The sequence below is a fragment of the Staurois parvus genome, unplaced genomic scaffold (genome assembly GCF_062004578.1).
Source record: "Staurois parvus isolate SC_StPar_1 unplaced genomic scaffold, SC_StPar_1.0 ptg000813l, whole genome shotgun sequence".
NCBI classification, from domain to species: Eukaryota; Metazoa; Chordata; class Amphibia; order Anura; family Ranidae; genus Staurois; species Staurois parvus.
Genome location: NW_028318609.1, coordinates 2,989,298 through 3,017,095, shown reverse-complemented (window position 1 = coordinate 3,017,095; position 27,798 = coordinate 2,989,298). Strand labels below are relative to the sequence as shown.

The window sequence follows — 27,798 nt, the reverse complement described above, 5'->3', positions numbered from 1 at the left end:
ATTTTTAAAAGTACGGCATGCAATACTTGTTGTGCAGTGCAATTTCTGTCCATCCAAAATGAATGAGCTGAAATCGCACTGTGCAGAACTGCAAGTGAATTGTACAGGAACTGCAGAGTGTCACTTAGCATATCACATGCAGTTTTTTGGTGTGAACTGACACTGAACTAATGGAATGAGATTAAATGATAAAAGAGGGAAAGAGAAAAGGAGAGAGAGAAATGAAAAGAGAAAAAGAGAGATGTGGGAGAGAAAGACAGAAAGAGAATGAGATAGAAGTTTGAGAATATAAGAGACAGACAGCAAGAGAGAAGGAGTAGAGAGCAAGAAGGAAAGAGAGAGGAAGAACGACAGAGAGGAGGAAAGAGAATAGGAGAGGAGAAGAGAGAGTTTAATGATTTCTCCGGGAGGATGGAAATAAAAGGTTGTAATAAATTCTTGCAATCGTTTTACATTCTACACTGGGGTCTGCTTACAAGTATTCAAAATAACTGGACAGGTATATCTAAATATGGACAGCTTCTCCAAAATCTTTTGAATTACCCTCTCAGTATGTAAATAAAGATCTTAACCAGCTTCAAGTATGTTGGTACGTGATGGAAGCGGAGGGTGGTAGTGTGGGGCCACAGGTCAACTTCTGCATCTGGGCCAACAAGCTTCAAGTTATGCCTCTGTTTGTGACTGTTGTGGAGAAAACAAACCTTTTGACTTCTCTGATCCTAATAAGTTGTCTTCTGGGTAGTGAAGCCCAGAATTTTTGTAGCGTGGCAGTGGGATCAAGCTTCCATCCCCATCTTACCCGGTAACCTCATTGATATTCTTAGCTGTCCACAGGCCTTTTAAATATGTGCTGACTGATGCTCCGCACCCTCCCTCTCTGCTGTGGAAGCCTGCTGCTTGGTGAAAAGGCTGAATGCCTACAGACCACTAATAACATACAAGAGCTGCCTGTGTATCCTGGAGCATCCATTAGGGGGCACCCTGTTTGCCAGTAACTGATATGAGTTTCCTTAGTGGCTCGGATGAGCAGATGTTTTGTTAGATTAAGGCCCGTTTCACAAGAGTGAACCGATATGGGCTGCCTGTTTATTTTTCAGGCGGACCCAACCGGTCCATGCATAGACTTCTATGGACCAGTGTGTGTCAGCGGGCACTAGTCCGCTGACACCTGCCAGCATCAGATCCAATCCTGCATGCCAAAAACAGACAGATGGGGATCCATTACCCATCTGTCCAGTGGATTGGATGACAATCGGGTGGAAACAGACAGGTGGTCTGTTTCCATCCAACCATCGCATTGAAATCAGCGGGCAGTGTCTGTGTCCGCTCTGCAGCAGCAGAGCGGACAGAAACCTGTCATCCATCTGCTCAGCGGGGAACAGCAGAAAGATCCCCCACTGAGCAGGCGGATCACGCTGATGGATCCGCCCCGTCTCAAAGGGGCCTTATACTATGAAATTGCTGCACAAAGCCCTCCTGTATTGAAACTGTTGCTGCCTTGCTGAACAAAATTGCAGGATAAATCTGCTTAGACTGTTCCTGGGTATCTGTGTCTCATCCAACACAACAAACACTTTACTCCTGCGCTAGGAAAGGACTCAGTAGACCCAATAGGAATGTTCTGGAATTTTCTGGAATATGCAATGCTTGCTGCCCTCAACAGACCGGGGTGGTCCGAATACACTTGATACAAATGGAGAAACAGAAAAAGGGCGCACCGACCTAGTGCATTATCGCTTAAAATAATTTATTAAAGAAACAAAAATAGGTAACATACTCACAATGGATATAATAACACAGGCATGTCAAACTGAACAAGATGTATGATCCAAACAACATCTGAGTCCATACGATGGAACCTTGGATGACCAACTGTCTAACGCGTTTCGAGGACACAACCTCTTCCTCAGAGCCAACACTACAGGAGTCTGCACTTCTTTTTATATAAGTTACTAAATGGTAACAAAAGGGCTGTATCAGAACCACCCAAAGGCGGAGCCTGACATCACATGACCCGTTAGCATCAAAATAGATAGCCCTTTTGTTACCATTTAGTAACTTATATAAAGAGAAGTGCAGACTCCTGTAGTGTTGGCTCTGAGGAAGAGGTTGTGTCCTCGAAACGCGTTAGCCAGTTGGTCATCCAGGGTTCCATCGTATGGACTCAGATGTTGTTTGGATCATACATCTTGTTCAGTTTGACATGCCTGTGTTATTATGTCCATTGTGAGTATGATACCTATTTTTGTTTCTTTAATAAATTATTTTAAACGATAATGCACTAGGTCGGCGCGCCCTTTTTCTGTTTCTCCATTTGTATCCAGTATCTGTGTCTCATGCATGGTTTAGGGCTGCTAATACCAGTTGAGCCTATCTTTTTACAATATATAGACAGAGTAGAAATGAGCGACAGAAAGAGTACATAACATAAGGAGCCAGGCACTTGGAAAGAATGGACATTGATTAAATATGGAACACCTTCTTCACCTTTTTTCTTTTGTACCAGCACAGTGTAATTGGCTAACACAGAACCCACTCCCTCTACTGTGTAATGATAGGTACAATCGTCCTCCTCATCACGGAAAGTACATTTCTCGGTCCTGTCATCAACTACCAGAAATGAAAAAGAACATGTATATTTAGAGCTGTGACATCTGCATGTAAAGTACATATCACCAGCTAATGGTCATTATTTTGTACTCTTACCTTTAGTGAGCTCATCTACCATCTTTATCTGGATTTCGCAGCTTTCACATTTTTTGCCCTTCTTCTCCCCAGTGCCCCAGGCCTGGCACTGCGCACATGTCCTAACATCCTCACAGGCCCCCAGGAGTCGCTGTTCACACAGACAGTAAACAGTACACCAGTCACATCAAAACCGCTAACATACACTGTTTTAGGTGTTAGATATATTTAGGAAGTAGAATGTATTCTCAGTGAGTATATATTCTAAGTCATTATTGTAAAATTGTCGTGCTTGTTGTTTTAGATTTCGATTGCTGGAATTCACATACAGATTGGAAAGTGGCCTCTCTGAAAAGTGATTGGTGGTGGATTGCTTTTCAGAGTAAGTTAGACAGGAGGTGACATGTCACCTTCTCATGGCATGCTTTAACCCTATAAAGGTTAAACCACCCTGCCATGAGGCAGTTGTGGCACTGACCTATACACTTAAATGGGTCTTGTTCTGTGGCAGTACCACGCTCCAAATGAACTACGAGTAAGGTCTTGTTTGACCGAAACGTGTTAGTGTTGCTGGTCTTCTGGAACGTTTTCTACTCTGCATTCAAATAATGTTTTTACAGTTTATTCCCACCTTGTTACCTATCCTACGTGATTGATTTATTGGTTCAGCAGATGGAGACCGCGGGAGTCGCACGATGAGATTTATACTCCTTTTAGAATATGTTATGAGGGTTGTAGCACTTGTCCTTTACACACTCCAAATGAGCCATCTGGTTTAATCCATCAATGCAAAGCATTGTGGCTATGGCATGTATTCAGCCCTGAGCAGCTGCATGCTCTTATTTAGGTGGGAGGTTAGGGGGGAAGCTGGTAAAACTTCAGCCCAACTGCCTGCTTTTACCATCCCCTGGCCACTTGTGTGAATGAGACCTTACGCTCCTAGATGGGATTAGGCAGAATATTTATGTAAAAAAAAAAATTGCTCAAAGACTATACTTTGCCCTTAATGCTCATTTCTCCTCCACTTTATGGAATGATATGTGGCCCTGTGTTAGGTAGGTGTTAATACAAATGGCTGTACTTGCACAATTACGGGTTAGGTCAGAAGCCTCCACATTTCTATAGCTCAGCTTTTTCTTTTAGTTTTGGATAGATTTGGGTGAAGTACATACTTCTGTTAAAATTTTATTTCTGTCTGTGAGATTTTACCGCACTACCTGTGTCTGTTGCAGTAGGATAAGAAATGAGGGGAGCGGTTGTCACCAGGACAAGAAGACAGACAGTAATTATACTCTGACAAAGGCTTCAAGACTTCTCTACTGGACTAGAAGACGCCTTTGGTTGCAGAGGGTGCAATGAGGGTGTTCCCAGCAAAGCCTATGCCATTGTCCAATCACCTGAAGGTGGCGGCATATAACCCAAGGTCTACTAATATCCAATCACTGTCCTGTACTGTCTGAGCTGGTTACAGCTGTCTATAGGCTAGGATTGCCACCTCATCCCTTTAAAACTGAACACATAATATTACACAGGTTCTGGGGCTGATTAACCACTTGCCCTCCAGAGGATTTACACCCCTCCTGACCAGGCCATTTTTTTGCAATTACGGTGCTGCGTCATAATTGTGCGGTCATGCAACGCTGCACCTAAATGAAATTTACATCCTTTTTTCCCAAGAAGAGAGCTTTCTTTCGGTGGTATTTGATTGCCTGTGCATTTTTTATTTTTTGCGCTATAAACAAAAAAAGACCGTCAATTTTGAGAAAAAAATATATATATTTTTGACTTTTTGCTATTAAACATGTCCAGTAAAAAAAATTTTTAAAAATCAAATTTCGTCATAAATTTAGGCCAAAATGTATTCTGCTACATGTCTTTGGTAAAAACAAAAATGGAAATTAATTGGTTTACATGAAAGTTATAGTGTCTACAAATGGCAGTATTTATGCTGGAATTTATTTTATTTATTTTTCTAGTAATGCCGGTGATCAGCGACTTAAAGCGGGACTGCGGCAGGCATTCTGACACTGGGGGAAACTGACTTGGTGTCACTGACATCCCCAGTGACACCAATACAGTAATCAGTGCTAATAAAAAAGCACTGACACTGTACTAATGGCACTGGGCAGGAAGGGGTTCATATGTGGGGCGATCAAAGGGTTAACTCTGTGCTGTTTCACTGTGTGCTGTGTGAGTGCTTTACACTGTAAGCACACTACTTTGTATGGCTCTGCTAAGCAGAGCCATGCAAAGCAGTGTGCAGGAGCTGACAGGGGAGAGATCTGTGTTGTTCATGCACATGTCTCTTCCCTGTCGGAGATACTCGGCGATCACCAGGTGCCGGCGAGAAATCACTGGCCGGGACCCGGTGATTGACACCCGAGGCCGCGAATGGAGATGCGGCTAGGGCGTGCCTGCAGGTGTCAACCCTACTACAGCCTCAATTCACAACATTTTAGCACAAATTGTTATTGTAGTCATGTGTCTCTGATTTTCAAATTGAACCCAGCTGAAAATAATGGACACTTTTTAATAAGTATGCTTATCTTTGTGTTTTAACTTTGTAAATTAGGTCTTACGTCATGTCTCACAACACAACATAAATGTGTACACGGTCAGGATCTGGATAATAATGAGCCCTTCTAAAAAATGAAAATGCAATTTACCTGTGTTGTTATCAATGAAAATCAATACGGCTGTTAAAGTCAGACTTACCAATGAACTGCTAAATTCACATAAGGCATCGGTAAACTGGGACTCGGCATCACATTTGCAACGACCGCACTCACATTTACCTCGGTTATTGCACAGGCCCTGTACGAAGTAAAATAGTGATCAGCACACTAGCACCTTCAATCTGTTTTAGGCTTAACTTTCATCCATCAGTGTCACTAAACCCTGGACCCTGCATTCACTATATCTGGTCTCAAACAGTACACAGAATATGGAAAAGTAATTATTTTAGTAAATATAAACTGCTAAATACCTTTTCTCATCAGCAGTTAGAGCAGTCTTGTGACTTCTATCAGTGTCCAGCAGAGCACTGGTTAAAGCTTGTAGGAGGCGTTTTCTTTCTGCTCTAGGAGGATGCAGAATCCCTGCCTGGACAGGGCTGATTGGCCCTGTGCTGATCACATGTACTCTCCCAAGAGAAAAAAAAAACCCTCTCTAGCAATATACACTAAACTGAGCATGTGCATGTGGCTACGGGTTCAGTCTGTCTTATCTTATCAGGTGGACATTTGAACAAGAGAAGGAGCAGAAAAAACAGGATCAAACGGCCATGCAGAGGATTAAGCCCTAGGTTCCATTTTTCCCGGCTGCTATTCAGCCCCCTACTAAAGAAAAGATAATCAACTAGCTCCCCCTAACTAACTAACTAACTAACTAACTATTTCCCTTTGGATATTAAAGTTCCCATTGGATATTAAAGTTCACTTCCACTTTAATATCCAATGATAATATGTTGTTTATACCTTTGTCCTATATCACAAGTCCTACCATGTATATTTAATTCAGTCATTTTAAAACCTTTCCTCAGCCACTACCCAAGAACAAAAATGTAATATGTTACAGCTTACCGTCCGTAGATGTGATAGCTGCATTAGATTTCTTTTTTTTTGCAGGCTAAGTACAGAAAATACCTGTCTTTGTCACTTCCTGTATGCACAATGTTTTTTTCCTTCTGTGAACTACTAATGTATTGCAGATAAAGAGGAGCCGATATGTTGGATGTAGAGCTTGGGTGACAACTATGGCTCCCTCTATAGATACAGAGGAGGAGTGAGCGTAGCCTGAACAAAAAACTAAAGCAGCCACTACATGGACAGGTAAGTTGCAATATATTTTTATATTTAGATTCAAGTAAAGAAAACTCAATTGGAGGTATACTTAGGTTGCTGACAAAACCTACCCCATTCCTGTCCAGGCAAGTCAGATTACTTATTGGGCAGTCACATGCAGGTCCTTCCCATCCAGCCTGACACGCACAGGCTCCCATATAGCAATGTCCTCTATCTGCAGAACAGAACAGGAAATGAGGAAATCACAGAGACGCTGACCATGCTGATCCATAATATTCAACTTTATTTGGCATAACAAGGTCTGATTAAGCTGTCTGGCATACTGAATCCCAGGGCTGAGCAATCCACGAGGTGTGGTTTGTATTGGAGTTTGTGAGCTGTCTTTGTCACAGATTTTCCCCTTACTTCCTGTTTTATCAAACCGTTGTAACCAGGACAGGAAGTGAGGGGAAATCTTTCTAATGGAGCCCCACATAGCAGTGTTACTAAACCCAGGACCCTGCATTCACTCTATCTGGTCTCCCACAGTACACACAACATGGAAGTGCCATTATTGTAGTAAATATAAACTGCTAAATACCTTTTTCTCATCAGCAGTTACAGCAGTCTTGTGACTTCTATCAGTGTTCAGATGAGCACTGGTTAAAGCTTCTAGGAGAAGTTTCCTTTCTGCTCTAGGAGGATGCAGAACACCTGACCCTCTGTCTGGACAGTGCTGATTGGCCCTGTGCTGATCACATGCACTCTCCCAAGAAAAAAAAACTGAGCATGTGCAGAATGGCTATGGGTTTAGTCTGTCTTATCAAGTGGAGATTTGAACAAGAGAAGGGGCAGAGAAGTCAGGATCGAATGGCTTTTTACACAATGCAGATGATTAACCCCTTAGGTTCCACAGTGAGTATAACAAGCATGCTTTACTGCATATACAGACTAATTTTACTGCTGTGGGTTTAGTAACACTTTAAATCCCAGGTTCTAATCTTTGCCCTAAAAACTGAAACAACAAAGAGAGGGCGTTCCACCCTAGTGCAATATCATAATACCCTATATTGTTCAAGAAATTAAATCCAATGTACTCACAAAAGGTACACAGCTGAAAGCATATACTCAATCCAGTTCCAATGCATGAACGATGCCTATCCACGGGGGCATAGCTTACACATTTCAAGGGCAGTGCCCTCTTCATCAGAGCTAACCTCAACCCCCTCACTGCACTCTATAGTATATGCAGGATTTGCCTGAAATTAGGGAGCCCACTGCAATACCCCTTTGTTTTTGTTTGTGTCCCCACTGGAGAAATTTCCCATGACTTTCTGTTCTGACAGGAAGTAAAGGGAAATCTCCTCAGTAGGTAGAATAAAAACAGGGGTCTCAACCTTTTCTTGCTCCATGCAAATTCAGCCTAAACATGGTTAATTCTATTAAAGTAAACCTGACATACACTGAGGCCACCATTTCTGACTCCTTCTGAAAATGCTCATTGCATGGCTGCCATGATGACCATGTGGTTATCAATGTTTACTCACTCAGTTCTCAAGATTCCAAGCCTTTGAGTCAATGATGGACATAACTGCCTGTCAATTAGCATTTTCAGAAGATCTTAATAGCAGCATTTACCCCTGGTTCACATATGTGCAGCCATGTGGGCCGCAATTTGCGCGGGCACGAGAGCCCATTCTTTTGAATGGACTCCCATGCACCGGGACACGCAGGGAAGAAGTCCCTGCACTACTTGGGAAATCGCAGCCCGCACGGGAACCTCGGTTCCCAGTACAGTAGCGATTTCTAGTGTGGCGGCGTTCCATCAGAATTAATGGCACCCACCTGCAGATCCCACTTTCCTCTGTGTGGGTGGTGCAGCTGCAGGTATTTGTGAGGGTCCCGTAGTGGCACCACCCGCACAGATGTGACCCAAGCCTTAAAGCCTTGATGCGGTGCGGAATTCGCAGCAGTTTCTGTGCAAATTCTGCACCGCATCACAATCACACCCTGTTCATGTGAACTGCTGCAGGTGTGTATGTTAAGTTAACAACACCCTGAAATCGGTCCACAAAAGGTGTTGTGATGTGCAGAATCGGATCGCATGGGTGTGAATACCCATGCGACCCGATTCTAGTGCGCACCAAAATAGAGTCCTGCACCTTTTTGGTGCAGATGCAGTGCGATTTGCACAGGAACTCGGTGCAGTTCCTGCGTGAATCACATGCGATATACCACACTGCACAAGTGTGAACCCAGGCTAAGGCACATGAATCAACAGCAAGTATTTTGAATGATGCAGGGCCTGTGAACGCTCACACTATATTGTGTTGCAGTAACTCACTTTATTACCACATACTGCATTGTTGCAGCCCTTTCATTTTGAATGAGCCCCAATGCTCCTGCTATTTTATTTTTCAGGACAATGTACACTAGGAATTAACAAAGAGCGGTGCAAGCATAGAGCTTAGTTAATTCCCTGGATTGTGTAGGTGCATGGAGATGCCATTTAAAATGAATGGCACAGCAACACATGGCTCTGAGAAAGAGGCAAGTCCTCGAAACGCGGCAGAGATTTGGGGGTCTAGGAGTCCCATTACGGAAATCATCCAGTGTGACTTGACCTTGCTGTACTTTATATGATGTGCCCTTGATATTTCCTCTCCAAAAACGAGCTCCTCGTCTTTCCCCCTGCCCACACCCCCCCCCCATCCTATCCATCATCACCAACAACACCACTATCATTCCCGCCCCGCAAGCCAAAGTCCTTGGCGTCATTCTTGACTCGAACCTCTCCTTCCAACCTCATGTCAAATCACTTACAAACACATGCAGGCTCCACCTCCGCAACATTGCCAAGATACGTACCTTCCTTACCCCAGACACCACTAAACTACTCGTACACTCCCTGATTATCTCACGCCTTGACTACTGCAACTCCCTCCTCACCGGCCTACCCCAGTGCAAGCTCTCCCCGCTTCAGACAATCCTGAACTCAGCGGCTAGACTCATCCACCTCACCAACCGCTCCACCTCTGCCTCCCCCCTCTGCCTCTCCCTCCACTGGCTCCCGATTGCCCAACGCATCTTATTTAAACTTCTAACCCTGACCTACAAAGCCGTTCACAACACTGCCCCTGACTACCTCACCAACCTGATCCCCAAGTACCACCCTACCCATACCCTTCGCTCTTCACAGGACCTCCTTTTATCCTGCTCCCTGGTCTCCTCCTCCCATGCACGACTGCAAGACTTCTCCAGGTCCTCCCCCATCCTCTGGAACTCACTGTCCCAATCCATCAGACTGTCGCCTTCCCTCCTCACATTCAGGCGCTCCCTCAAAACCCATCTCTTCAGGGAAGCCTACCCCACCCTCACTTAACGGCCATTCTCCCTCATTCCTCCCACCACTTCATTCCCCTCAGCCACTTCCTACTGTACCACTACCCCCTCCCTCCTAGATTGTAAGCTCGAAAGAGTAGGGCCCTCTTACCCCTCGTACGTTGTTTGTTATTGTTGTACGGTGCCATGTATTGTCCCCCCTATATTGTACAGCGCTGAGCAAACCCTTTGGCGCTATATAAACTCGATGTAATAATAATAATAATAATATTTGTTCCTTTGTGAGTATATTACTATTTATTTACATAATAAATGATCTTTTAAAGGTAATGCACTAGGCATTTTTTTAGGCATTGTTTGTTTCTTTGCAAGCAACACATGGCAGCCTGCTTCATTATGTTGCAGTAATGCGTGTATTTTACTGCAATACACTTTACTGCAATACACTGGTGTTAACAGGCCCCCAAATACTAATCATGCCTATTGTCATTTACAGAGTACACCTACCCAGTGATGTATTTTGGTTTTGTGCTGCCCTAGGCAAGACTAAAATTGGGCGCCCCCCACCATCTGAATTTGTTCCACGCCAGCCACGGTATACCATTTGGTGCCAAATTATGGTACCTAATAATCTCCATAGGCAATATTTTAAAAGCCTTTACAACTTACCAGTTTAGAGTTACAGAGGAGGTCTGGTGCTAGAATTTTTACTCTCACTTTGACATTCATAGCAGTACCTCAAATGTGTGGTGCGATCTCTATTTACATATGCGTGAGGGACCTATGTGCATGTGAGAATGGGGGAACGGGGGTGCTTTAATTTTTTTTTGCTATTTTATTATTTCTTTATTTACATTTTTTTTGTACACTGTATCTTTAACTTTTTTTTTATCAACTTTATTTCTATTACAAGGGATGAACAACATCCCTTGTGATAGCATGGGCCATGACAGTTCCTGTTTATGGAGAGATCTAGGGTCTATTAGACCCCAAATCTCTCCTCTGGCCTCTCAATGCATGTGATCAGACACAGATCAGTCTGATTGTTTGCATTGGGACTGCATGGTAGAGCCTGGTAAAGGCATCGGTGGAGGGACACCTTGCTGCCGCCTGTAAAAGCAATCCAGCGGCTTGTTATCCCCAAGATTACTTTTATCTTGTGCAAAATGAGAGAGCAGGAGAGAGAGAGAGGAGGAGGAGAGGGGGAGAAGAGAGAGAGAGAGAGAGGAGAGGGGGGAGAAGAGAGAGAGACTCTATTTGACAAGTAATGGAGCACTTATCTGGGGTCCGTGGTGTCTGCGGCTGCACCGAGAACTGACATGCAGTGTAGGTCTCCTCTCCTGCACTCCCACTTCACACTCAGCTGACCTCTAGGCTCCACTCTTCGGCCCTATGCAGTGAATGGAATAGATGGCCAGCTGGCTGCAGAGAGGCTGGGTGAGCAGAGCATAGCATAGCTGTGATGGTCAATCCAGGCCTGGGCTTCCTGCCGGATCTTAACAAGGTCAGTGGGTGCAGCAGGGAATCAGTGCTCCGGGAAAGCACAGAGAGGGTAAGACAGCTGGCTTGCCATTAACTCAGGATGGCATAAGCCAAGCCCACCTTCCCTGCTCAAGACTTGCTTGCCCCCCTGCTTAAACCCTGCCTCCCTCCCAAGCCTTGCCGAGCTCTCCCAACCTGCCAAGCCCTGATCCCTTGCCCCTTCTGTCTGGGGGCGGTGCCGCCCCCCTGAAAACTGCCGCCCTAGGCAAACGCCTTGTTTGCCTCGCAGCACATACACCCCTAAACCTACCTCTATAATAACCTGCACAATAATCTACGTGCCTGATGTCAGCTCCACTTACCATTACACATAAAGCCGCTTACACGTGCACACATGGCAGTATTGTACTCGCAGTACCTCCCTTCAAACCGACGATCTGGGGAATCTGCAAAGCACTGGCACACTCCGCACAGGCACTCCCCTTGTCCAGAACAGATTGTTTCGCTTCCAGGGGCTATACATGACTGACTGTCTATGGCTTGACTAGCTGAGCAATTGCAGAACTCCCCTCTCCTGTGAAACAGAAGAACACAGCAAGTATTTTATTATGTGTGGGATCAACAATTTCTGACAGCACAACATCCATATTTAAATAAAACAATCCACAAAGCAAAAGAAAATCAGTATTTAAAGCAGTGCTTTTAACACACTGAACTCTGACAGCACTTTACAGGGTGCTGAGCATCTACTGGGTGTTACAACCAAAACAGCTAAAACTATCCTCTTGCTCTGTAAATAAAAGTTGCAAACCACTATATTATACAATAATTGAATGTAGAAGTGATTGTTGCACTATTGAACTAATTGAAAATAAAACTAAAACATGACTATGTGATTTGAAAATTATCCTAGGTGTTTGTACAACAAGTCTTTCAAAATGTGTCATTAAAGCAGAAATGTATAAATCTCAGGAATAGGACAGAAAAACAAATCCTTTGGTAGGTAAAACTATTCCTTTATACACTATATTGCCAAAATTATTGGGACGCCTGCCTTTACAAGCACCTGAACTTTAATGGCATCCCAGTCTTAGTCTGTAGGGTTCAATATTGAGTTGGCCCACCCTTTGCAGTGATAACAGCTTCAACTCTTCTGGGAAGGCTGTCCACAAGGTTTAGGAGTGTGTCTATGGGAAGGTTTGACCATTCTTCCAGAAGAGCATTTGTGAGGTCAGGCACGGATGTCAGATGAGAAGGCCTGGCTCGCAGTCTCCGCTCTAGTTTTTCCCAAAGGTGTTCTATGGGGTTGAGGTCAGGACTCTGTGCAGGCCAGTCAAGTTCCTCCACCCCAAACTTGCTCATCCATGTCTTTATGGACCTTGCTTTGTGCACTGGTGCACGGTCATGTTGGAACAAGAAGGGGCCATCCCCAAACTGTTCCTACAAATTTGGGAGTATGAAATTGTCCAAAATGTCTTGATATGCTGATACCTTAAGAGTTCTCTTTACTTGAACTAAGGGGCCAAGCCCAACCCCTGAAAAACAACCCCACACCATAATCCCCCCTCCACCAAACTTTACACTTGGCACAATGCAGTCAGGCAAGTACTGTTCTCCTGGCAACCACCAAACCCAGACATGTCCATCGGATTGCCACACAGAGAAGCGTGATTCATCACTCCAGAGAACACGTCTCTACTGCTCTAGACGTGCTTTACACCACTGCATCCGACGCTTTGCATTGCACTTGGTGATGTAAGGCGTGAATGCAGCTGCTTGGCCATGGAAACCCATTCCATGAAACTCTTGTTGTTGTGCTAATCTGAAGGCCACACAAAGTTTGGAGGTCTTTAGCTATTGACTGCAGACAGTTGGCAACTTCTGTGCACTTCAGCATGTGCTGACCCCGCTCTGTCATTTTACGTGGCCTACCACTTTGTGGCTGAGTTGCTGTTGTTCCCAGTTGCTTCCACTGTGTTTTAATACCACTAACAGCTGACCATGGAATATTTAGTAGCAAGGAAATTTCACGGATGGACTTATTGCACAGGTGGCAACCAATCACGGTACCACCCTTGAATTCACTGAGCTCCTGAGAGCGACCCATTCTTTCACAAATGTTTGTAGAAGCAGTCTGCATGCCTAGGTGCTTGATTTTATACACCTGTGGCCATGGAGGCGATTGCAATCCAATGATTTGGAGGGGTGTCCCAATACCCTTGGCAATATAGTGTATATACTACATCTGTGTATTTAGCTGTATTATTTTTCTGTATTATCAAAGCACAGAAAATTATTCCAATGGGCCTAAACTTCTGAATATTACAAAACACAATCTGCTGAAGTAATCCCTGATTATAAAACCCAGATTTTAAGTCTACAACACACAAAAAAAACTACATTCATATGCTTCAACAAAAAGACAGACAAGTTTGATAAAATCCATATAAAACCCAGAATTAATCTTACCAGTTATCCTTGCACTCACAATGCCCACATACAAAGTGCCCATTCCGATTGCACTTGGGAGAATTTGTTTCTTTTTGCTATGGATGGAAAAAGAATGGACAGGAACAGTCATGAGCCTCGAACAAACCAAAACCAAGAAAGGATTAATATAGATGGTACTGAGAGGGGCTATGGTGATTTTTAATGTTTTCATAATGAATGACGGCCGAGTAGTCCGTAAGCCATGAGTTTGGTAGCCTGAGTAAAAAAATGTCAAGACTCACTAATAGGTGATAAATAGTGCAAAAAGAGTGTAATAATTGGGTTCAAACCATCAGCTTATGACAGCCATAATCCACAGAGACAAATGACGAATCTCGCACTAGAATGTTTACTTATAAGTGAATATCTACGTCATTGTTCTCTACATACATCAGTGGCTAGGTGAACAGGCTAGAGATGGAGATGAGGTCTTAGTTATTAACTTTGGCAAAAAGTCATACTTTACATACCATGGAGATGAGGGTTTAGTTGTTGACTTTAGACAAAAAGTCAAACTTTACCTACTATGGAGATGAGGGCTTAGTTGCTGACTTTTGACAAAAAGTCAAACTTTACCTACCATGGAGATGAGGGCTTAGTTGTTGCCTTTTAACAAAAAGTCAACCTTTACATACCATGGAGATGAGGGCTTAGTTGTTGACTTTTGACAAAAAGTCAAACTTTACATACCATGGAGATGAAGGCTTAGTTGTCAACTTTTGACAAATAGTCAAATTTTACATATCAGTAACGCACTATTTACTCTTCATTGCACGTGTTGGGGTCAGAAATGGTACATATGAAGAAGCCGGTGGAGTGAATTATAGGGTTCACTATCTTTACATGGTTGAAGGATGGAAAGCTTCACTTTATGCTTTTCAGTGAACAGTAAATTTTGTACACACTTACCTGTTCACAAGGGCAGACATCACATATGACAGAAGCATCAATCTCCAGGCCATTGGTAAATGTGGACGGTCTGAGGATGACGTTGCCTGCTTTGTCCTGTTTTGGAAGACTACAAACATCCTGTTCGTTAACCTTCTCTAGAGCCTTCACATTAACCTTGAATGTACCCTGCATGGAATAAATGGTTCAAAACATCCCTTGCTCATTATTCTCATCTTATTAAATACAACAGCATAATAAAAAAGTAGTCAATAATTACATAATATTAAATTGTATATGACTGCTGTTTGTCATTATACGCCAATTGGCTAGCTCCGATGACACTCACCACTTCACCACGAGTCACCTGGAAGGACCCGGCTTCTGTTAGTTTGGATGTTTCTGATGAGACGGATATACTTAGGGCACGTGGAGTGTTATGATCCCTGATGTGCATTCGGGAACGGATTCGCTAAAAAGAAAAGGGTATTTCATAAGCAAAGCTTGTGGCTTTTACTCAACAGCACTATTTTAAGTGATAATATAATTGTACTGATTAGAGTAACAGGGTTTTACTTAGCAGAATTTTATATGATTCTTGATCTGTATGGTATTACATGGCACTTCCGGTACTCTGAAGTTTCCAGCTCTGAGCAGCTGTATGCTATGTACACTATCACAGTCTTTTAATTGCCAATAAACATTTATTTATTATTTCTTTATTTCAGGTGCTTATATAGAGCAGTCAATTTGCGCAGCACTTTTACATATATATTGTACATTCGCATCAGTCCCTAACTCTCAAGGGGCTTACAATCTAATGTCCCTAACTCACATTCATACATACACATACTAGGGCCAATTTAGACAGGAGCCAATTCACCTACCAGCATGTCTTTGGAGTGTGGGAGGAAACCCACGCAGGCACAGGGAGAACATGCAAACTCCAGGCAGGTGGTGCCGTGGTTGGGATTCGAACCAACAACCCTAGTACCGCCAGGCGGAAGTGCTAACCATTTAGCCACTGTGCTGCTCAAACATGGTGTCTCAATGTATTTCTTTCTGCTTTAAAGAGGAGTACTAATTCCAAACCCAATGTAGGGAAATGTGGGTAGAATTTTCCAAAAAATTCACTGGCTATATGACTTTCAATGGGCCCGCAGCTCGTTGCCCTAGCAGCAAGAATCACTATTGCCAAATATTGGAAGAGATCAATTATTCCGCTTGAATATATTAAGAACAAATTTAATTGGATCATGATTAATGACAGACTCACCTGTATTCTACACAATAATACTAACAAATTTGATAAAATGTGGGACCCATGGATTCAATACATTTCCATGCCTTGATATTTCCAGATTTGACCTCATCTCTCGTTCTTGTTTATCTTTTTTTCTCACTTTTTACTGTCTCTTTAATCTCTCCGTTTTCTGGTGCTAGTTGAGCCTACTTTCTACTCCTTCTACAACATCTGTCATGTTTTCTACAATGCTTGTTCTGTGTGATCTGTGAGTCCACTTACACTGCTTCCTCTGTATATGGTGGATTTAATGGTGGGAAGTTTCTACTTAAACTACCCATTTATTATTGCACAGATTTTCTGGTTTCTTAAGGTATGTCTGTTGTTTGTTCAACCAGGTGTTCTTTGGTGATGTTCGACACCTTCTTTTATAACATGACATTTGTCTTTTGCACTATTTTTAACTTGAGATATTTCAATAAAAACTATTGGAAAATAAAAATTCACTGGCCCTATTTCAGCATACTGTAATAAATAACAGAATATCACCCCAGAAAAATACATCAAGGAGTCATCAAGAGCACCAAGTATACTGACTGAATGGGGCATTCGGGAAAAGTCCTGTCGCTGGAAACCAGAAGTTGCTGGGTGCATCCATCCTGAGTACAAAATGTTGTTCCCTGAGCCATGCAGCAGGAAGGAGGTCCAGAAAATTACGTGAATTATAGGCCCCAAAAGCCAAAGAATAGAGGAATGGTACTATGGAAGAGTCACTGAAAGCTCTACTATGGTAATGCCTAAGCACATTCCAGAGAAACCGGAGGTTGTGACCTCTGAACAACTGGATCTGTTTATTATCTCAGTGGTGGACATAATGGTGTTAAACATTTGAAGTCAGGCAAACTATCACTAAAAGGTTGTACTGTATATACTGTATGTTTTCCAGATCAGACATATAACTGCTGAATTCTATTAATCAGGGGACGTAAAAATCAAGCAGAGGGATGAGTTCTTCAGTTTGCTCTGGCTCCTTCATTCAAAGCAAAAAACTGGCTCCAGGTGCTCACTGCTCAATCGTTTTTGTTCTCAAGGACACATTAAACATCAGATTTATAATAATCAAAGACCTTAACACGTTTCACCCTAGATTAGATTATGTACATTTAGAGCAAAACACAGTAAGGTGCTTGGTTGTTATAACTCTGTTGTTTAATGCCTTCTTGAGAAAAAAACCTTTAACTGAGCAGTGGGCACCTGGAAAACGCGTTTTGCTTTGCAGCTTTGCATTTCAGGATCTGGCAAGGTCAGGGGTATACGTTTTGCCTTTGCAGCATTGTATGGGGAAGCCATTTACTCCCTTTTAGTTTTCAGAGAAATCAGTCCTATGCCTTCATTGACATACTGTACTGTTTAGGCTGCATGCACAAACTGTGTTGCTTATTTAATTATTATTATTATTTCAGGTACATAATTATATAGTGCCGTCAGTTTACGCAGCGCTTTACATATATATAATGTACATTCACATCAGTCCCTAACCCTCAAGGGGTGTGCAATCTAAGGTCTCTAACTCACATTCATACATACACATACTAGGGACAATTTAGACAGAAGTCAATTCACCTACCAGCATGTCTTTGGAATGTTGGAGGAAACCAGAGTACCCAGAGGAAATCCATGCATGCACAGGGAGAACATGCAAACTCCAGGCAGGAGGTGCCGTGGCTGGGATTCGAACCAATGACCCTAGTACTGCCAGGCGTAAGTGCTAACCATTTAGCCACTGTGTTGCCCATATTTTTCATGCATATGGTGACAAGAAGGTGTACAGCATGCATGGAGTGTAAATAGCTGGAATAAGGATCCACAGGTGCAGCATACAGTCTCCCACTGCAGTGAATGGCTATAGGCGGATATATAAGGGCTTACACCAGTGATTGCCTAAATTCATGCATGCACAGGGGTGTACAACCTTGTATGAAACCAGTCTTGGTCCAGGGTTGTACACCTGTGCGCAAGTTTATGCAAACACCAGCATAAATCCTTGTAGCGCCTCTCTTATGCTGGCTATTTATGCTCCATGGACACTGTAAACACTCTTGCAGCTGGGTGCATGAAGCCATAAACTCTAATTCTAGCTTTTCTTTATTAAAAAGAAAAAAGTAGCCCAATTGTAGCAAAATACAAACAAAAATGCAGGTACAGCTGTGTTCCCCGAAGACTCATTGATCTGCAATCCAGCACTGGTCCTCATTGTTGTAGGTTTAAAATTTGACTTTAAGTAAAGCAGGGTTGTCAGGTCACCAGCATGATTCCACTGCCCAACAGTACTGTGTTAATTGACTCAGTGACTGAAACAGCAATGGAGTTAAATCATCTCAATGACAGCCAGCCATGGAACTAGCAATCTTAAAGGTGAGGTCAGTAATGGCAGCTTCCAATAATTTCTTATGACAAGCCTGTTAAACGTTCTCTGAGGTTTGCGGTGTTAGATGGCAGTTCTATGAATGGAGCCACCCTGCAATTTTCTCCTTTTCTCCTTTCTTTACTGTTATTTTAAACAGGAATACAACATTTATAACAGTCACCAATGTAGGAGGAGGGTGGTAGAAAATATCTAGCAAGTCAACCAACCCTTTTTCACTATTCTATTGGATTGTAGATTTCCTAGAGATTCTGAGCAACAGAAGATCTGCTTACCGTGAAAGCCTGGTCCAGGAGCTGTACTATGTTGGAAGAATCCTCCTTTAATTCCCCAATCTCAGACATTGTAAAGTACTTACTTAATTCCTGTGTGAACAAGAAAAGTAGATTACCTTAAAATCCAGCATTCTAATAATGCAAACTACAGACAGTAAAAACTAGGATGTTCTAAACCTCACTTATTCCAAAACTAAAAAAAACATGCATTGGCTGGAGTTGGTCTTTAACATAATAAATGATATACTGTAGATGATAAACAACTTGACGTAGAACTGAACTCAAAAAGCGTAGATTTACTATGTTATAGGGGACTACTAAAAATGTTATTTGTGCCTAAGTGGTACCTAATAAAATTGTACCTTTTGTCTTTACCCCTCCCAAGAAAACAGCAATTCAGCTTCTGATTATGAGGGTGCCTAGTCAGTCTTGTGTCTTCAGACTCTTAGCTTTGCGGTGTGAGATATAAGGCACTGTTGCCTCTAACTGCTAGTCTCAGGAGATTCGGTGATGTCACTGCTGTGCTGCTCACTGTTTTCCTTGCTACAGGCACTGACATGAGGAAGTAAAGTCCTGCCTCTACCAAGATGGCTGCCTCCACACAGACACAGTGCAGAACAAGACATGGTAAGTCATTGATGGGGAAAGATCAACTTCAGGAAGATCACAAGCAATACTGGTGAATAGTGATTTGCTCTCTGCCTGATGTTTTTTGGCCACAGCTTCCAGAGTTCAATTCCTCCTTAAAGTGATTCTTTGCTTTGCCCATTACTGCAGACCTCAACAGATGTATATACTTACATTGCTTTCATTCCCCTGCTGCTCTGTTCAGCCTCCCCTCATGAATGTAAAGCCATGTGTAAACTAGAAGTCGCTGGGGTTGTAGTTGACACAGGCCTATTCTCTCCCTACATGCTGATTGGCCCATCACTGTCATATGGAGTAGTACCAGGTATTTCCCTTGGCTTCAGGCACTGAACTGGGGAATGATAGAAATGTAACTATGAGCTGCTGGGCATGGGGATGGGGGGGGGGGGTGTTAGGGCATACCCACTGCTTTGCCTTGAATGGGCTGTGTATATCCCAGGACTGGCTGGACATAATTATAAATCATTTTATAGATAAACAGCTACCACATGATTATGAAGGGAAAAACTGCCTTTTATCCACTACTACCTATAGGTAAATGCCTAATTTGCCTGGTGATAAATCCAGCTATGAATTTACATTGTGCACAACAATCAGGGCAAAATGGCCGGTAATTTTGAGAGTCCCATGCCACTAATACTTACACTCTCCATGCTAACCCTCTGCCCGTTATACCTAATGGAGTTCTGAGTCTAATGACCTTCTCCCTCTCCATATAACAGTGTTCAGATCTGGAATTTGGCCACTCAGGACCCAAGAACTGCATCTAGTAGATATGGAAGAAGGAAACATGCTCCCCCCAGACCAGTATTTTCAAAGGTGTCAAAAGATGAACAGAGAAGCAGGAAAGTGTGGTAAAGAAGAGTATCCCTGTGAAAGGAAGTGACCTAACCAACCTAAAAGGTTTCAGCCCTTCTGTTTATGGCTTACCACATAGTAGCTGTAAGAATGGTTGGTAACAGCGAAGATTGGGATGATGTTATGTTTTGCAAGAAGTCGCACAAGAGTGGGAACTGATGGATAGTCCTGAAGAATGTCATAAGTGTAAAGGCCTGTTCTATCCAGGTGACAGCGTTCATCATTTCTAGCAAGAATCCCATCAAGAACATTCATTCCATCAGCTTCATAGTGAAATGCTGACTCCGTGGAAAAGACCAAGATATGAGTGCTGCCATCTCTCCAACCAATATCATTCTGTAGAAAGAAAGATTAAGATAGATACATTGTATAACATTCCAACATATATTGAGGTCTATTTATTTCCTCTACTGAGCCTTTAAATATTGTACATACATCTAAAAAGTGTGAGACAGTGATAGGACATTACACTGTAGGTTTCCTTGGGGGCAAGGACCTGTATGTATTATCTGAAGTGATACGTGATTTGTTGACGGTATATGAATGAAAAAAGCAACATCAATTATTTTCAGGAAGGGGGAGGGTGGAAACCACTGAAAACTGAACATTAATGCTTTTTGGAAGAAGACACCTCTGAACGTTAATGCTTTTCAGGCCGGTGGTACACCAGAGTCAAGCAATGAATGCCTTTAGGGCGGAGGTGGAAAAACACTACTAAACATCAATGCCTTTACAGGGGATGGAGGGAGTGGAGCCAGCACTGACCACCTATGCTTTTAAATGGGGGTGAGGAGAGGGAAAAAAACCACCACTTACTACCAATGCTTTTTGGGAAAGGGGAGCTACTACTGACCACCAATGGTTTTAGGGGTAAACTACTATGGACTAGCAATGTTTATTAACAGGAGTGATGAACCATCTCTGATCACCATAGCCTTTAGGAACACCCGATAACCATAAATGATTTTAAAGAGGACCTTCACCAACTCTTGGGGCCAGTCCATGCCAGGACTGTCCACTCCTTTTGATGCACATTAGTTTGCACGTTACTTGTATTGTGTTAAGGCTGCATATGCACCACAGTGGGAAAAAAAAATCAGACATGGACCAAGTTTAGTGAGTGCATGGCACTGAGACGTGTAGTAGTCATTCCTGCGCTTTGTGGTGCGCTGCAACTGAGTTGCATTGGGAAGGGGCATTGCAATACCATTTACAATAATTAATGGCACCACAGTGCTCCTAAGCACATAACATGCATTCTCACAGTTCCGTATTACAAATGTGCAATCAATAACAAACAATATCTGAGAAGGGGTTGAGTGGGGTTAACCTACTGACCATCATAGCCTTGGGAGAGGGGATTCTTCCTTCCACTGAAGCAGATGCTGGGAGTGGAGCTCTTCCTCTCAATGATGTTCGCAAAGAGGAATTCTTTCATCCACTGACAGCAGTCGTTATTCCTTTTCGTTGACCGCCAAGGTTATTGGGTTTTTTCCTGCCACTGACAGCTGATGCCACAATTTTGTGCTGACTACTGACCTGCAGGTCCAACTATGTTTTGTACTCCTGACCTCTGCAATCAGCATTTTGTGCTGTGTGTTCTACTCCTGACCCATGCATTCTATAAGTTATGTTGTACATTACATACTACTGACTGCTGCATTGTATACTCTGTGATTTATATGATATAGTCCGGCCACTGCACTCTGTAATCTGTGTTGTACATTACATAGTTCTGAACACAGTGTTTTAGCAGTTGCTATTTTAATGAGTGCACTATGCTCACTGCAGGTCCTTATCTCTCGAAGGTGTCCCTCTTTAAGGTCTACAGTTGGCGGGTATGGCTAAGGCATGCACCATAGAACTGGCATTTTATCATGAAGTCCAACAGAGAGAGGCCTATGTGATCAAGGATTTTTTTTAACAGTTCTGACATTTTTATTTATTTATATCATTTATAATTCATTTAATAACACGTGCATTTTTTAACATAGTATATTGGGCATCCAGTAATGATATTACTCACTGTGCACACTGCAGTTTGTAAAATGGCATCAAAACCCCCTTCTGGAGCATCCAAATTTCCAGATATCCTCTCATTCCTAAGCTTATTGCGGAAATCTGTAAGATCATCGGTGAGACGGATGACATTCTTGAAGGAGAAGGGAGGAGTGCTGTCTGGCCACGGCTGCTTTAGCCTAAAGGTGAAATCATAGGGTGAGTTCACAGACGTCACCTAAATAGTAACTCCAACCAAAATTTTGTTTTACTATGGACAGTTTGAGGAAGGGAGTGTTAACATATCTGTCAGCTGTTTACTGCCTTTCCCCCATTGGGGAGGAATTTCTCTCTTTTCTTGATGGTGATCTCTAAGACAGGAAGGGATGGAAAATCTAAAATGGGGACATACACAGAAACTCAATTAGGGTCCTTGCACGTGGGCCTGTTCAACGTAAATGCTGGTAGCTTACCCACCCAGGCAGTCCGGATGCAACTTCCTGCCTCCCATAGACATGATAGGCTGTGCACTGCTGTACTTGCGTATATATTGGTGCTATCAAATAACCCGAGTACTGTGTACAGGTGTATACAAAAAATTGTGTGCAAGAACCTAAAGTGGCATGGTGAAGGCCGAGAACCTATGTTGAAATTCCTCTCACTTCCTGTCCTAATGGCGGTAGTAGGTTGCCACCTCTAGCCAGGGATGTATTTACAAACAAGGCGTTTGCCTAGGGCGGCATTTTTCAGGGGGCTGCGCCACCCCCTGGAAGAAGGGACACATGTGAAGATGGTGACATGTTGGGCTCGGTGTGTCAGCGCAGTGAGCCTTTCCAGTTTACCGGTTGCCGCTGAGGAGAAGGAGGAGGAAGAAGGACATCTGAGGTACAGCCCTGAGGACATGGCGCAGCTGCTGGAGCGGTTGGAGGTTGGCAGGTGAGGTGAGGATGGGGACATGTTGGGCTTGGTGTGATAGTGCAATGAGCCTTTCTAGTGTACCGGCTGCCACTGAGGAGAAGAAGGACATCCGGGGTACAGTTCTGCGGACATGGTGTGGCTGCTGGAGCGGTGGTAGGTCGGCAGGGTGTGTGAGGGGTGGGGGGGGGGGGGAATCAGTGTATATGAGGGCAGTCTGTAAGGGGGGGGAAATCAGTGTATATGGGGGCAGTCTGTTGGGGGGGGGGGTCAGGGTATATGGGGGCAGTCTGTTTTTGGGGGGGAAATAAGTGTATATGGGGACAGTCTGTTGGGGGGGATCAGTGTATATTGAGGTAGTCTCTGTGGGGTGGAGAGAGATTACTCTGGGGGGTTTAGTCTGTGAGTCGGAGGGAATTTACATTCCACCATACCCTGTATACACCCATCCACTCCCTGTAGAGACCTGACATCACCCAACACCCCATTACACCCATCACACCCCAACATACCCTGCCAGCACATCTCATAGATCCCACCCTACTATACTCTGCATACACCTATCACGTAAATCCTCCTGCACTTCTCACCACCCATCACACTCCACAATTCCTGCTTACACCCATCACACCCTTCGTACAGCTATGGCTCCCCTGTCACCCCCCATAGTACACTGTAAACACCCTTTCTTTATTGTCACCACCCTTTACACCCTAGTTGCTACTGTCACCATGCAACCTCTCTCTCACTGGGGAAGGGGGGGTTGGGGGCGCACAGTTTTTGTATTGCCTAGGGCAGCACAAAACCTAAATACACCACTGCCTCTAGCCCTAGGTCACAAACTATGTTGGTATGCAGAAGTATGTCCTGACTTATTAACCTGGATCTAAATTGAGATATTTAGATTAATATTTTGCCCCCAAATTGTATACTTGGATATTAAAGAGGAACTGAGCTCTGGAAATTGTATCCAAGAAAGGCAGGCAGAGGGCAAAGGAATAGTCACCAATACTACTTTTGGTCTCCCTGCAGCTGGTCTTTCCTCATTACTGACTTACTATGCCCTTGGCTGCACTATGGGGGAGATTTACTAAAGATGGAGTACTCAGAATCCGGTGCAGCTGTGTATGGTAGCCAGTCAGCTTCTACTGGAGAATGCAAATCTGGTGCAGCTCTGCACATAAACCAGATTTTTTTGTCAAAGGTTAATTGAAAAAGCTGAGGTTAGGAGCAGATTGGCTACCATGCACAGATGCACCAGATTTTGGACCCATTTAAAATGACAGGATAATTATTTTTCTTTTTACAAAGTCTAGCAAACTAAAGAAGCTTTTTCTTTTCAATTTTGCACTTTTTTTAATGTAACACCAAAAAAAAAAAAGAAACAAGCATAAATAAAAACAAAAGAAAAGTTTTACATATTAATGGTTAAAGAAATAAAGACAGTTTGTAAAATTATTAGAAAAAACAAGAAAAGAAAATGTATTCAATAGAATGTAGTGAGTTTTTCTAATACCATTTATCATGATGTACTGTAAGTGGAATTTTCCAAATATTTCTAGCAGTCTTTATCAAGTTGTAGTTATCTTTTCAGTTAGCTATCTCTAGTAGTAAGCAGTAAGTAGAACAGATAAAATCAGATGTCATAAGACATATTTGTCATTTTCATACTAATATAGTATATGTTTTAATTACATGGTCACATCACTTTTCTACAGATTTCTAAGGGACCCATTTATAAAAAAAACTGTATGGTTTAACTGTGGCCTATTAAAAGCACTCCAGAACAGGTCAAGTGACAGGGCTCACCTCCTATCAGCAAATGTTCTCGGCATTATTATACAGAGAACACATGGCAATGCTGGCTCCACACTGAGCTTTGTATTGCATATTTAACTGTACGATACAGCGCAGTATGGAGGATTTTCAGTGGTTTTACTGTGCAGAGTGCAAGCCGTGGGCATTCATGAATAGACCCCAAAAACTCCACTTTGATCATCTGAGTCCTACAGCCTCTACTGATTTCTACTTGGAAACTAAAACCATACTCTAATAGAATTCCATTTGAAAGCTTTCAGCTTCAATTCGCTAATCAGTAGTAGGGTCAAATCGTTGTTAATTTTTGACCATAGTGATGAGAAGATTGAAAGGAGCAAAATTTTTACTTTTTCAGTGTATGGGGTTTTCATCAGGAAACTCCATTCACGCCAAAATTGAATGTTAAAAGCAAATGTTTTTCAAAGTATTTTCAAGCAACATTCATCAAGTCATTGAATATACTATTGAGAATTTTCATAGGAATGTTCCTCGGAATCCTTGTACAAGCTTTAATATCAAAGATCCCCAATCTCACAATTCATTGTATACATATGCGCAGTGATAAAGGAGGAAAAATTAATTAAATAGGCCTGGTTGACTTACTTCTCCGGTCTCATATCCGTCTGAGGAACAGAAACTTTATCCACGAACTTCCCAAAGCCAATAGTGTAATTACTGGACAGTTTAGAGACAACCTCAGCTGTGGAAGTGATAAAAAAGAAAAGAAGTTCAAAATTACATTTCTCCTATATGTATTCAAAGATTTTTGAACCCCAGGGTCAGTTTGTAGCACCTCTACTGAAAAAAACAAAAGCCACACTCTGCATCCATTTTAAAAACTGCACTATATTTAAGGACCAGCTGTGATAAAACTTATTATGAAGAATACTGGGCAGCAGCCCCCTCTGCCAAGCTACATCTATATGTTCACATATATTTCTTTGAAATTAATATGTGTAGACCATAGCAGTGGTCCTTCTTCCTGCTTACAATGCATTCACAAGTTTTTTCTCATATATATACAGTGGGTAGTGAAAAGAATCAGCCCCCTTTTCAGTCTGAAATGAAGACAGACACAGTTTTTGTTTTATCCAGCTATATTTACTGCTATTTTTAACATCCAAGTGAAAGATATAACACCAACATGTCAGAAATTATTTTTAAAAATTCAAAAACAGAATCACTGTTTTTTATAGATTACTTCTATACTCCTTTTAGAAACCAATGCTCCTATACCTACTACTGACTGTTGGATTGTGAGGGACACAACAAAAATCAAAGACCTACAAATGGTCTACAGGCTCTAGGTTGGGCCCCAGGGCTCTAAGCTTTCCATGCTCTATACAAAACTAAACAAAGAAAAATTGGATTTTATATATTCTTGAAATTCTCTGTGTGTTATTTGTCCTCACCCAAGTGATCTCCCATTTTCTTGAGATTTTCCAAGTCATCAGACATTGAGTAGGAGAAGTCCATCAAGATATAAAGGTCCACCGGAGTATCCATAGGCTCAAAGACACGGTATTCAAAGCTGTGTTCCTCTCCAGCACGCAGTCGCATAGACATTCGTTGAGGATAGACTTGTGTTCTAACTAATCCCGTATTAATCTGTTCTTTCTGTAGACAGACGAGAAGTTACACCTGAGTGTAAAAGCTGTGTAAAGTGTATAGAGGACAGGTTCTCCAACAACAGATGTAGACCTTCTATATAGGGGCTTCAAAATGGGACTTTAGAAAGAAGGAACAAGGCCCATAGAGTTCTCCCTAATGTCTGCTCAGTTACAGCCAAAACTTTTTTTACTAGTTTTGTATAAACAAAAGAAGAGTAAACTTCTGTCAAGACTTTATTGTTGTGATTGACCCAGTTGGGAGGATATCACCTCACTTCTTGTTTTTGTGACTATAGGACGAGAAATGAGAGGAACAGTTATCAGGGGATAGAAAGACACAGACAGAGCTAATAACTTTTAATGTAGATCACTCTTCTGAAGGCAATGCACATGTGTACGAGGCCTTAGAGTAGTAGATTGATGGCACTGGAACCTTAAGGCAATAGTGCAGCAATGGGCAAACTACGGCCCGCGGGCCGTATACGGCCCGGCGGACCTTTTAATCCGGCCCGCGGAGCTAGGCTCCCGCAAGGCCAGTGGTCGGCAAGCCGCGGCTCTTTACAATAGATGCGGCTCTCCTGTGTGCCGGGCGCCCGCTCCCCTCCCTCCTCTCGGGCGGGCGGGCGACCTCCTCTCCTCCTCTCCCCTCCCCTCCTCTCGGATGGCCGCCCCCCCTCTCGGATGGCCGCCCCCTCCCTCCTCTCGGGCGTCAGGACTCTGCAGCTGTCAGGATGTAGGCGGGGCAGCCAGGATGTAGGCGGGGCAGCGTGACGAACTCTTCTCTCACAGTCCTCCCTGAAGACCAGAACGGCGCGGGAATACGAGAGGAACGCGCGGAGGAGCAAAGGTAAGTGAATTGACACAGGGGGGACTTACTATATGGGGAATGAATTACTATATGGAGAACTTACTATATGGGGGACTTACTATATGGGGGACTTACTATATGGGGAATGAATTACTATATGGGGGACTTACTATATGGGGAATGAATTACTATATGGGGGACTTACTATATGGGGAATGAATTACTATATGGAGGACTTACTATATGGGGAATGAATTACTATAGGGGGGACTTACTATATGGGGAATGAATTACTATATGGGGGACTTACTATATGGGGAATGAATTACTATAGGGGGGACTTACTATATGGGGAATGAATTACTATATGGGGGACTTACTATATGGGGAATGAATTACTATATGGGGGACTTACTATATGGGGAATGAATTACTATATGGGGGACTTACTATATGGGGAATGAATTACTATATGGGGGACTTACTTTATGGGGAATGAATTACTATATGGGGGACTTACTTTATGGGGAA

General features: G+C 42.9%; 1 protein-coding gene across 3 annotated transcripts in view; it reads right to left on the bottom strand.

The window, feature by feature from the left end:
* ITGB4 (integrin subunit beta 4) overlaps positions 1-27,798 on the bottom strand; it is a 148,442-nt gene that overhangs the window by 52,044 nt on the left and 68,600 nt on the right. For all 3 annotated transcript variants that reach the window (XM_089654893.1, XM_089654894.1, XM_089654895.1), the window contains exons 5-17: positions 26,262-26,466; positions 25,453-25,549; positions 22,145-22,316; positions 20,191-20,454; positions 18,613-18,702; positions 15,019-15,141; positions 14,691-14,858; positions 13,761-13,837; positions 11,654-11,865; positions 6,599-6,702; positions 5,401-5,499; positions 2,707-2,836; positions 2,488-2,610 (exon numbers count right to left, since the gene is read on the bottom strand). In XM_089654893.1, the coding sequence (XP_089511019.1) occupies positions 2,488-2,610; positions 2,707-2,836; positions 5,401-5,499; positions 6,599-6,702; positions 11,654-11,865; positions 13,761-13,837; positions 14,691-14,858; positions 15,019-15,141; positions 18,613-18,702; positions 20,191-20,454; positions 22,145-22,316; positions 25,453-25,549; positions 26,262-26,466 (1,864 nt within the window). The remainder of the gene's footprint in view (positions 1-2,487; positions 2,611-2,706; positions 2,837-5,400; positions 5,500-6,598; positions 6,703-11,653; positions 11,866-13,760; positions 13,838-14,690; positions 14,859-15,018; positions 15,142-18,612; positions 18,703-20,190; positions 20,455-22,144; positions 22,317-25,452; positions 25,550-26,261; positions 26,467-27,798) is intronic.